The 12,347-nt window shown below is 32.4% G+C and overlaps 1 protein-coding gene across 1 annotated transcript; it reads right to left on the bottom strand.

The window, feature by feature from the left end:
- Positions 1-474: 474 nt before the first annotated feature.
- Positions 475-8,423, bottom strand: LOC121216745 (uncharacterized). Its single transcript, XM_041092143.1, has 2 exons — positions 8,198-8,423; positions 475-736 (listed from the first exon to the last, which is right to left on the bottom strand). The coding sequence occupies exons 1-2, from the start codon at positions 8,414-8,416 to the stop codon at positions 533-535; spliced, it is 423 nt and encodes a 140-aa protein (XP_040948077.1). The 5' UTR covers positions 8,417-8,423; the 3' UTR covers positions 475-532.
- Positions 8,424-12,347: the final 3,924 nt, after the last annotated feature.

Here is a 12,347-nt window from a genome sequence, read left to right as displayed (position 1 = left end):
TAAACCTAATGATTCTCTTTTGTAACTTCGAACCTTTATCAACTCAACGAGTAGTAATACAACTATATTCATAAGGTTTAAATTTTAAAAAATTAATTAAATGCTGATGTATCATCCATGTGGCAATCCACGTGTATGCTACATCAGCAAAGTTAAAAAATAACTTTTCCATCCATTTTGGGGTGATTTGACAAAAAAAAATTAAGAATTAGAAAAAAAAATTAAATAGAATACTTAGATAATTTTTTTGTAAACTTGAATGGTCAAAAAAGTCACTATGATTAATATAAAAGTTGTAGTTGTTGCAAAAGACTACTCTCATTGAACCTTTTTAGTTTAAATACGGATGATATTATATAAATTATAAAAATTTCATTGTCATCTTTTGATTTTTGTGAATGAAGAATACCTTTCTTATTAACAAAAGAAAAGAAAAGAAACAAAAATTAGCAAATAAATTGAGACTTACTTTATTTTATGAAAGAAACTACTTGGTTCGTTTTGCAACATCTATGAATGCCCCTTGTCCCAGTCATTTATGCCCACAACTTTTGCGATTTTCATCAACTATTTGTCCCAATAAAGCATCTATTTTCACTTGGAGTAACTGATTATCTAGTTTTAATTTCCCATTCTCCTCCACAAGTAGTGCCCCATCACTCAACTTCAAAATTTCTCTTAATCGGGCATTTTCATCTCTAAGCTTTTTATTTTGGAGGCAAAGATCTGGACTGACCTGAAAATAGTTCCAAATATAATATTAATAAATCAACTTTTTGATCATAATCTTGAATAATCATGTGTAATGTAACTAAATAGGGGAGAAAAAATAAAGACTTTACAATCATTTTCACTACTAACTACCATAATTTAGTTATTGAATTTTAAGACAAAAAAAACAACCTAAAATCAATGTACAATAGGTTATGGCACTACTGTTTACATTTAATTGATGTATGATTTGCTAACAGTCTTTTGATCTAATGGCAAGTGTTGCTTTTTATTGTGTGGTATGTGAGTTTGGATTCAATATTTAATTTCTTTTGTAAGGCCTCAAAAAGTCTGATATGATATCTGACACTGTTTTGAATTCGAATACAATGAAATTTTAAGAAAATTTAGAAAAATAAGTTAGAAAGAGAATTTTCTAACACTGATATTCGCACTTTGATGCCCATGTTTTCTAGTATTTTTTAGATGGAATATGGAAAATGAGAAGAAATATGACATTGGATTAAAATCATTATGTTGGGATATTTTTATTATTTTATTATTTTTATATTAAATAATTAAAGAAGTATGAGGAAAATTGTTCATACTTTTCTACAACCAACGTCAATGAAGAAGAGAATGAAGGAAACTTTGATTTTCTTACAATTTAGGCCATTTCTGTCCAATTTCATATTCTCCATCCAAAACCTTTGATTTCTAAGTGAATTTCCAAGTGAAATAAAGTGTCTAGCAATATCAAAAGATTAGTTTCCAACATAGATTTTATAAGTTCATTGATGGAGGTGGGAGAAAGTTAAGAAAGTGTAAGAAATCAAGGTGAGAAGGTAAGAGATCAAGAGTTCTCTTGTGAATTTTGTGATTTCTTGAAGTAGAGACAAGAGATAGTGACATTTTATATAAATTTTGATTATATTCATATTGTGTTCATGAAGAGAAAAAAAGAAGTAATGGAAGTGTTGTAGACAAAGGAATGGAAGTGACAAAAGTGTGGAAGGGAGAGAAGAGAAGCAAAGAAAGTAAAATCTAGCTAAAGAAAGGTAAGAACTGGTATGAATTCTACTTGTTTTCTAAAGGACTAGATTGAAATATGTGATAAAATAAGTGTGGCATATTTGAATTTAATTAAAAATAATATTAGCGTAAAGGATTTCCCTGAGAGTTGATAACTAGAAATTGTAATAATTTAAAGTGAGCAAGCGACATACTAATTGACATGAAAGTTGGAAGTATGAACAAGTTTACGTGTACATGATATGCAAGTTGTTTTGGGGGAAAAAACAGTAGCAGTGGTGTAACTTTAAAAGTTTACCAAAAATTGTATAAAGTGAATTAGAAAGAAAATTTTATATGTCTAGAAATCTCAAATTCTAAATATCAGAAGTTAGTGAAGAAGACTCAATCTATTAGGCAGTAGCCCCTGAGTCGACTTAAAAAACAAGTTGGTAGTAACTTGCTTTGATTTAAATTCTAAATTTTTTATGATAAAATGTCATTGAGTTACATAGAAGAAATGATGTAAGAAACTAAATTGTAATTAATAAGAAATTCAGTTTTGGTGAGATAGGGTCAAGATGATTTCAACTTTGAAAAATCATCAAAAATTATACAAAAATAAATAGAATATAAAATTTAAATGCATAAAAATTTTAATGGGTATATTTTAAAGGGAAACAAATGAAAACATTATATGAACTTTGTATTAAAAGATAAATAATTTTTAGTGGAAGAAGGTCAAAACTCCCTACCAGCAGAACAAGGGTGGACAAAATAATTGTATTAATTGACTTGCTTAGAAAAATTGATCATAATTTTTGTATTAGTTACAGGATGTTTAATTTCCAGAATTTCATAAAACTTGATTATGAATTCCAATGAATGAGATATGATTAAAACTATGACTATTACTTAGACGATTAGTTTGTTTTGAAAGTTAAGAATTAAATATATTAATTATGAACGAAAATGTTCTGTGTATTTTGTAAGTGGATTAAGTGTTAAATCTTAAGAATTATTCGCGTAATAGTGAATGATGTATTTGTGTCGTGTGTTAGAGGATACTTGGAAAGTGAACTGTAATCATGAAAAGAAATTAAAAAAAGAGTGCATAAGTGAAAAAAAATTGTGTAATGACCCTAGTAAACAAGGAATAACTAGTGATATATAATTGGCATACTATAGGAATACTAGAGTGCTCCCATATTATTGGCACTTTGGTACCTGTGATATTCGCACTTCGATGCCCATATTTTCTGGCACTCTTGTGCTCCATGTAAGTCGTGTTTATTTCATGTATCTTTTTCGGTTCTTCATCGTTTACTAAGGGATTTGTGACATAAATGAAGTTAGGTGAAGTAAATGTGCTTCGTGAAGTAATTAAGCTACGTGAAGCTAATAGTGTGCATGAAAAGAACAAGGTACATGAAATGAACAAAGTACTGAAATATTTGGTAAGTGAAAAATAAGTGGTATGTAACAGACTATATCTTTGAAGCATGTTACAGGAATTAAATACTTGATATATCTATAATGAAAAGATCTAGACAAGACATGAAATAAACTAGCATGTATAAATGAACTAATGTATATAAAATGAATAAGAGGATTTAAATGAAATAAATGATAAATACTTGGAAAAATATAGAATTCATGTGAGCATTTACTAAACTTCTATGAAACTTAACGCGTTGTGTTCAAACACGTAGTTTTGCCAAAAGTGTTTGAGAACAAAGAATTTGAGTTAGGCTTGATGAATACATCCCATCATCAATGTAAGAATCATGAAGTGTAAGTTTTGAGTTATGGATTTAGTGTGGCATGTCCGTAAAAGTTTAATAAGTATACAAGTGGTAAGTAGCTAGTGCGATGGTACAAAATTGTGTGATGACCAAGTGGTAATGTTTTAAACTTTGTGGTATACTGATTAGAGTTTGGACATGGATGAGTTACATGATGACGGGAGTAATGTTTTTAGGTATTTTAAGGACTAAAAATACTTGAGAATGTCTATGGATGACATGTTTGATTCTTGAGTGAAGTGTTTGGATTGAAATTTAGCATTCCTTACTCGGGTTTAGGTTCGAGCTCGAGCAAGGGTTGTTACATTATTTTTGGAGTTTATTACTTTCAAGTCTCCCAATGAGTGGCAAGTGTTAAGTTTCAAGCACGATTTTTAACATTTCTAGGAGTCTTTCTTCTAGTGTCAAAGGGTTAGAACTTTAGTTTGCAAACCATACGGCCTTAGGTGATTTCTTCACTTCAAATCTGCCTAAGTTAGCCTAACTTTTGGAAGTTGAGAGTTCTCAATGGAAATTCTCCAAGACACCGAAAATAAATAGGACGTGGCTCAAAGCAAAGAAGAAACAAGAGAAAAAAGACACAAGAAAGCAATAGCAAACCAAGTGTTTGAGTAAATGCTCTCAAAATTTTTTTATGACTTTGGATGGGATACAATAGGATGATTACAAATTAGGGAAAATGCTTTTATTTATAGTTGAGCTCCCTCGAACCAACAATATATTTTAATTTACATTGACGATCAATATCAAAGCCAATATACAAATTGAGATTCTTAAGGGATTTATAAGATCCTCTAAGATTAAAAAAATCAAATCTTCTAAGCTTACAAATCTTATAAGATTATTTTCCATGTTTACCACGATAACTCTAGTTTTACTTGAGTGCTTCATTGGGCCACTAAGATTTCAAGTAGATGACTTTTTCCACATGTTTTACAAATCAGGTCAGTTTAAGTGGGTTGAATGAACCACATTTAATCAATTGACCTCTATGGGATGCTTTGTGTGCTTTCTTGACAGGCTTTAATTTATAGTTGAGCTCCCTCAAACCAAAAATATATTTTAATTTACATTGACGATCAATATCAAAGCCAATATACAAATTGAGATTCTTAAGGGATTTATAAGATCCTCTAAGATTAAAAAAAAATCAAATCTTCTAAGCTTACAAATCTTATAAGATTATTTTCCATGTTTACCACGATAACTCTAGTTTTACTTGAGTGCTTCATTGGGCCACTAAGATTTCAAGTAGATGACTTTTTCCACATGTTTTACAAATCAGGTCAGTTTAAGTGGGTTGAATGAACCACATTTAATCAATTGACCTCTATGGGATGCTTTGTGTGCTTTCTTGACAGGCTTTAATTTGAGACTCGTGACATTCTCTTTCATCCATTCTCGTGATGCCCTTTTTGCATCCTTAGGATGACACTGGTTTGACTTGTCTTGGAACTACCTCAACACCTCGATCGATTCCCAACTAGCATCTCTATTAAGTATTCCATCCCTTAAAACATTTGCCTCAACTAAAGTCTCCGCTATTGCCTAACTCAAATCATTTCTCTCCTTTGTACATCTTGTTCGCAAAAGCTCACCACTCTTACGTGCCCCCATTGTGCCTTGCCTCAATTAGGATCCCCTTGATTCACACAAATAGGCTTAAGCATGCCCACATTGAACATTGAGTTAACATTAAGTATTGTCGCCAACTCTGGTTTGTAAGCCTCTCGGTTTACATGCTTCAGAACTCGAAGGGCCCTTATGTATTTGTCAAGACAACGATAAGTCAAAATAAAAAACACTAGGAAAGTATTTGAGATGTACCTCACTCATAACATTTACTCGATTTGACTGCCTAGTTTGCATCACTACTTTTCCCACAGTTTGATGGACAACTCACCTCTCTCATAAATGGTAGCCTCATTGATAACTTAGTAGGCTTCACATCAATTTGTTATACCTCTAGCATTTCCAAAGGGGTCTTTTTAGTACTCTGATCTATCGAGTAAATGTTCTTTCCATAATAAACATCCTTGGCTAGTTGGCTTGCTGACAATAACGTGATTCCACCTTTCTCATCACAACTCATTAGCACAATGCAACGTCATTGACAATAATCCAAGATACATATACAATTGACAAGAGCATTACATCGATTAAAGAAATTCAAGCCAAGCGCGAAATTATAATCATATAAATGAATTACCTAAAAGTCTTCCTTGTCTTTCCACTCATTGATTTGTAGCTCAGCTCCTTGTTCTACTCCCATAGTTAGGCCCTCTTTGAAATTACCTAGAAGTCTGATGCCCCCGTATCAATAAGGGTACTCCTCCTTCGGCCTGTGATGTTGATGTCCAAAAACATTAACCATTTCTACTAGTGATCCCTCTTCACTTTAGCATAATTGAACATTATTGATCCAAGCTTCAATAGTCTACCATCCTCAGGTTCTGCTTCCTCTTCTTTGTTGATCGCGACAAACTTGGATTGTTCTGGGTAGTCTCGCACTCTATGTGGACTCGCACTTCTTTTCCTTCAAGTTGTTGGGTTTCTCCTTTCCATTTCGTGGTTTCTCATTGCCACCATTACCAGTTGTATACTCAAATTTGTCTTTCTTCATCTCCCTCACTATTGCTCTTCTCTCTAGGCTTGGAAGACTCAAGCTTGTTTTTCCTCAAAAAACTCTTAATTAAAGACTCTGTCACGATCATTGCTTTGGATAGTTCTTGGACTCCTTAACATTCTAATTCCTATTTAACCCACAACTTCTACCCATCCATTAAAAACAAGAATCCCTATTTCTCACTCAAATCTGTGATTTAGAGAATTAATTCATTGAACTCCTTCACATACTCTTTAATTGTACCTTGTTGTGAAAACCAACGTAACTTAGTTCGAGCCTCTTCGACATATTATAGGTAAAACTGTTCCTTAAACATTTTCTAGAACTCTTCCCAATTTCTAATGTGATTTGACCACACTTTTTATCTGTGGATCTATGATGCCACCATAAAAGAGCGAAACCGATAAAATATCTAGCAATAGTATTTATCTTAACATCATCATCCTTGATGCGCACAACACGAAAGTATTGCTCCATTCCCCATAAGAAGTTGCCCACATCCCTCATTGACTTTACCCCCTTAAACTTCTTCAATTTAGGCAATTTAGTATTGCACTCAACACCCCTTTTCCTACGATGACTTTGCACACAACTAGCTCTACCTCGAGCTCCTCAATTTTTATGTTCAAAGCCTTCATCATGACCTTAGTTTTCTCCTTCAAATTCATCTTCACAACTTTGATATCATCATCCCTCATTGTTAGCCTATCCACGATGAAACTGAACACCCCTTGCATCGCTTCCACATTAGAACTGAGAGACTCTACCAAAAATTCTCTGAATTTCTCTTCCATCAAATCCAACTCTGCAGTGTGTCCCTCAACTACCTCGAGTGTCTCCTTCACATAACCCATGGATCCTTCGAGATTGGCCACCGATCTTCCAAAGCCGACAATATATCTCTTGATCGGCTAGCTATCCTGCCCCCATTAAGGGTCTCCCTAGGATCAATCTGCTCATCTACTCCTTTCGTTATTTTGACTAGTGCCTTCAAACCTTAGCTCGGATATCAACTATCACGAGGATAGAACTTTAATCTTGCAAACTGTACAACTTTAGACAATTTCTTCACTTTAAATCCGCCTAAGTCAACTTAACTCTCAAAATTCAAAAATTCTCAATGAAAATTCTCCAATGCACCAAAAATAAAATGGAAGCAAATAAAAGATAAAAAAGCAACGAGAGAATAGAAAAGCTACAAGAAAGAAATAGCACACCAAGTGTTTGAGTAAATGCTCTTCAAAGTGTTTGATTACTTTGAACGAGATAAAATGGGATGATTACAAATAAGGGAAATTACCTCTATTTATAGTTGAGCTCTCCCAGATCCAATGGTACAATTTAATTTATATCGACAGTCGAGATCGAAGTCAATCTACAAATTGAGATTCTTAAAGGATTTACACGATCCTTTAATATTACAAAGTCAAATCTTCTTATATTACTTTTCATATTTATCATGGTAACCCTAGTTTTACTTGAGTGATTCATTGGCCCATCAAGTCTTCAAGTAGATGCACTTCTCCACATGTTCCACAAATCGGGTCAGGTCAAGTGGATCAAATGAGCCACATTTAATCAATTGACATCTCCATAAGACATTTTGTATGCATTTGTCACGGGCTTTTATCCACTGCCCGTGACATTAGGATCATCATGAGTTAGTCTAATTATTGTCATTTTTAATCAAAAGTCCGATTATTGACCAAGAAGATTTTTGTTGATTCATTTCATATTGAAAACTTTATAGAGCTGAATCCAAGGAGTTAGATGTTCACATTGATTGTACTTTTTGCAAGCCATTATAAGATTATTGTAGTGTAAAAATTGTTGTAAGCAAGTTGTTCTTGTAGTTTAGTATGCAACTAAGCTATCAAGGGGAAAGGTCTTAGTGAGAGAGTGACTTAGATTATTATTTTTATACTTTACTAAGTTTAGTTGCAACTAAACTTGCATAGCTTCCCTCCTAATTTAAGAGTTTTTCTTTGTGTATGTGTGTGGGGATGAGAGGGGGAGAGAGAGGGAGAGAGAGAAAGAGACTCACAAGACGATGGGAAAGTGTTTGGACAAGTGTATTTTGCATCTCATTCTTATTTCTCAAGTCGTCAAGTTGATATTTGATCTCATTTAACTCGTTCGTTTGAGATAACAAGCTTTGATTTAGAAAAACATTCCTCTCCTTCAAACATTGGTTTTCTGTCTTTAAATCTTCATTTTCTTTACCAACAGTCTCCGATTTTTGCATCATTTTCTCCTTTTTCATCTGCACAATATATGTTAAGGTTAATTGAAGAGAAAAGTAGAATTAATTTACAAGTATCCATTCGTAGTATATTCACTAAGAAAGAAGAGAATAACGTAAAATTTATAATTTCATGGAAAATATTCAAAATAAGAGAAAGGATTTCTGCTATTCATTAATGATTCTCACAATTAGTTGGTTTTTACTAAACTAATTACATAACATTATCTTAATAGAAGTGCGATATCTGAGATCTCACGCTTATTTTATAACATTCTTCCTTCGGTAAAAGTATCATGTAGGCTCCTATACTATGAGTCAGATTGCATTTTATTCTCTTTACTTAGAAAATGTACAAGTTAATCCATGTACATTAGCTCAAAGAGCAAACTGATCATCCTATTAAAAATTTCATCTATTTCTATTATTAAAAGTTTATCCATGTTAATCAAGTATGAGGTACACATGGCATGTCACATGTCACTATATGGTTATTCCATCAATCACAACAACTTTTAATAGTACAAATGAGTAAACTTTTAACAGAAAAGATCAATTTGTTCTTTAATTTAATGTACACGAATTAGTTTGCCTATCTTCTAGGTAGAGAAAACAAAATACAATCCGACTCCTAATATAAGGGTTTCAATGATAGTTTTACTTTCTTTCTCTTCAAGTAATATCTTCTATTGTTTTATAACTCTGGATTAAAATTTTTGTCCTTTATATCGGCCGATCTTACACAAGAGACAGCGACAGTGAATTACCTTGCATCTTTCTCTATAAGCTTTATATGTTTTTCTCTTCTTTTCAGCTTTTTGTAGATCTGCATTACCCACAATTGAAGCTGATGGCAATGACCATTCCTCGTGTACACTACTTGCTGCTGATTGGAGATAATGTTGTCCACTCAATTTCGGAGCATCAATCTTATACATTTGTTGTACGATTTCCATATTTCCCTCATCTGTGGACATAACATTCAAATGAAAATTAATTAAGCAATTCAATTATATTTCCTATTAAATGTTGGAAAACTTGATGGAACACTAAAAGAAAACTTATCAATAAACCAAAATTTTTAATTTAATAATAATTTAATAAGTAATCAAACATAAATTTACGTTTGTAGTTTTTATATTATCATATACACAGAGGTGAAGACAAGGGCTTGACTTCCAAAATGGTAATTTACAGTAGAAGTCCTTTAAAATTTGTCAAATTATAAGTTAGTATAATGAAAAATTATATTTAACTCCCAAAAATTTATTATTCATTTCTGCCTCTAAAGTAATTTGCTGATTTTGCCCTGCACATATATATATATATACATTGTTAGGACATTCTGATTATAAACTTGAGCTGCAAAATATTCCAATTCTCTAAAGTCTAAATGATATTATAAAATTCAATTAACTAGGTATTTATAGTTACTCTAATTATTATTGTGAACTGAGAATTTTCTAAAAACAATTAAGCTTTCTACAAGTTAAATTTACAAAGATTTATTACTTAGTTTGTAAGCTGACAATAAAATGAAAAAGAAAAAATAAAAATAAATTAGGAAATTTATTTGGGAAAATGAAAATCATCAAAATTCTGAAAATTAAGTTTAGGAAGTCATTGGAGCATGGATTATTACTTAATTACTTAGCCTAAGAAGTTGAAAACATACAACAAAAACTTGAATAAAGCATAAGATCATCACAAGACATTTGTAGAAAAAAAATAGATCACCAAAATAGGCTCGTATTTAACACTTACATGAGTTAAAGCTGCGCTTGTGAGGGCGTTGAAGGATGTCTTCTCCAGTATTCTTACCGGCACAAGTGCTATAAAAATTTGGTTTGCCGAAGTTATTCATGGATTAACCACTCACTTTCTTCTCTTTTCTTTTCTTAACTAAATAGTTCACTTTTTTTTTCTTTTTCTGGAAAAATATCTGTTGGAATCTACTGGAGATTTATGAAGCAACTCAAGAGTCAAAAGGGAAGTGCAGGATGTTGATCGATCGTACGACAACTTGGCGTTTTCTCTATCGTGATCGCTCAATACTCAACGATAACACATGAGCCCCTTCAAATGGGACCACTTATTTTTTATTTTGGAGAAAAAGATAATATTGGATTAAGTATTAGGCAAGACACAAAATAAAAGGGATAATGGCACCATTGGCCCTTCTACTTCAGGTTTGTTCTAATGTGACCCCTAAACTTTAAACTATCCAATTAAGCCCTTGTAACTTATTTCTGCTTATTAAAGTGGGCCCTTGATCTTAACGGCGTCAATTTTTTGCTAACATGACCCTTTGTCCAATAAGAGCGCACCACGTGCATAGATGCATAAAATGAAAGTAATTATGCCTCTGCGCTGTTTTTGGAAAATTAGACATTATTATGAAACTAAAATGAAAGTGAAGCGGGGATTAAATGAAAATGTTAACAAAACACCAAAAGAATTTAAAGCGAATCGTAATATTATGATAGACCATTGAACTTGAAGATGCATTAATCAGGAATTGAGATACCCAAAAATGAATCACTGCACTGTGGAGAATAGAAAGTGTAATATTACATTCTAACAAAAAAAAACCACTATTGATTTAAGATTTGGAAGTTTTGATTCAATAAACGTAGAAATTGAAAAAGGAAACAAATCCATAATTTCAAAATTTCATCATCGTCTTTTTCATTTGAACTACAATTTCACCATCTTCTAACCAATGCCATCACTCAAGTAACCCACAAAGGATTCTCCATTCTCTAAAAGTTAAAACTTTGGGAAAAGACAAAGAACCCTAAACAAATTTGCTTTACTTTTTTCATAATAGCCATAAACTCTTATCTTCAACAGGAAAAAAAAAGGTAGTTTAAAAGCCTAACTTTAAAGGCCAAGCTGGTTAGTATTTCTTGGTCCCTAAACATAATCATCATTCTTCTCATTTTGTTTACAAGTTCTCTACCAGCTTTCCTTATGGTAGAGACGTTACAGAAAAGACAGAAATAGGAGAACAGGAGAGAAAAAACAAAATTTGAGGAGAAAAGAGAGAAAGGGACATGTGAATAAACAACCACAAATTCATCTGCTTTTCTTGCACTATTACTACATGCATTTAAGTAGAAACCCTAGCAGACCTAGCTGTTGCAATAGCTATCATAACATCTCATAGTACCTAAAATAAAAACAAGGCAAAACGCCTCGTATTACTAAAGCCAAAACTCTTCGTTATGGTTCATGCAAAAACAAGCAAAACATACTAAAACTTTTATTCTATATCAGTTAGAATGGCTGCCGTATTTTCTTATAATCTATTGGGATCCCAGATTTCTAACAACATTAAGTACTTCTTGAAGAAAATCGCAATTGATATTTGTCATCATGGCAGAGTGCTATCTTCTTCAACATCAGGTAAGTTAAACAAATCATTAATGGACTTAGAAGTAAGGGGTACCTTCTTCTTACAAGTAAAAACCTCATTAGCATCTGGCATGACCAAATTGACGTAGAACTCTAGCACTAATTCCTCTTCAGGCATTGATCGTGCATTACAAAATTGATTCAAATTTAATGTATCAATCTAATTCCTCTTCAGGCATTGATCGTGCATTACAAAATTGATTCCAATTTAATGTATCAATTTTTTTTTGAATTGAAAAAGGCACAGACATCTTGTCATTTCTCTCCAAATTGAAACTTTTTTCCAACATCATAGGTTGATTTTTGAAGATGGAATCAAATCTTTCCCTTGCTTCCTTATCTTGAATCACAATTGGATTTTTGGAAGAATTCTTTGAAAATCTAGTTCTTTGATGAGACATGATAACTTTTCTCGAAAGAAAAGAAAATTTTTGGCTTTTTGAGGTGAAGGTTGCGACGACAATGAAGTTGCAGCGGCAAGAGGATTGCGATGGCAAATAAGGATGGTAACAACGGTTGCTGCGGTGAAAAGGGT

The sequence above is a fragment of the Gossypium hirsutum genome, chromosome D05 (assembly GCF_007990345.1).
Source record: "Gossypium hirsutum isolate 1008001.06 chromosome D05, Gossypium_hirsutum_v2.1, whole genome shotgun sequence".
NCBI lineage: Eukaryota > Viridiplantae > Streptophyta > Magnoliopsida > Malvales > Malvaceae > Gossypium > Gossypium hirsutum.
Note: the sequence above shows the minus strand (reverse complement) of the source record. Positions and strands in the feature narration are given on the sequence as shown.

Bases quoted from the DNA above. Each gene is read 5' to 3' on its own strand.
- LOC121216745 (XM_041092143.1), bottom strand. From the start codon at position 8,416: ATGAAAAAGGAGAAAATGATGCAAAAATCGGAGACTGTTGGTAAAGAA. The intron at 737-8,197 runs GTGAGTCTCTTT...AACTATTTTCAG, and splicing joins AAACACTTTCCCATCGTCTT to GTCAGTCCAGATCTTTGCCT.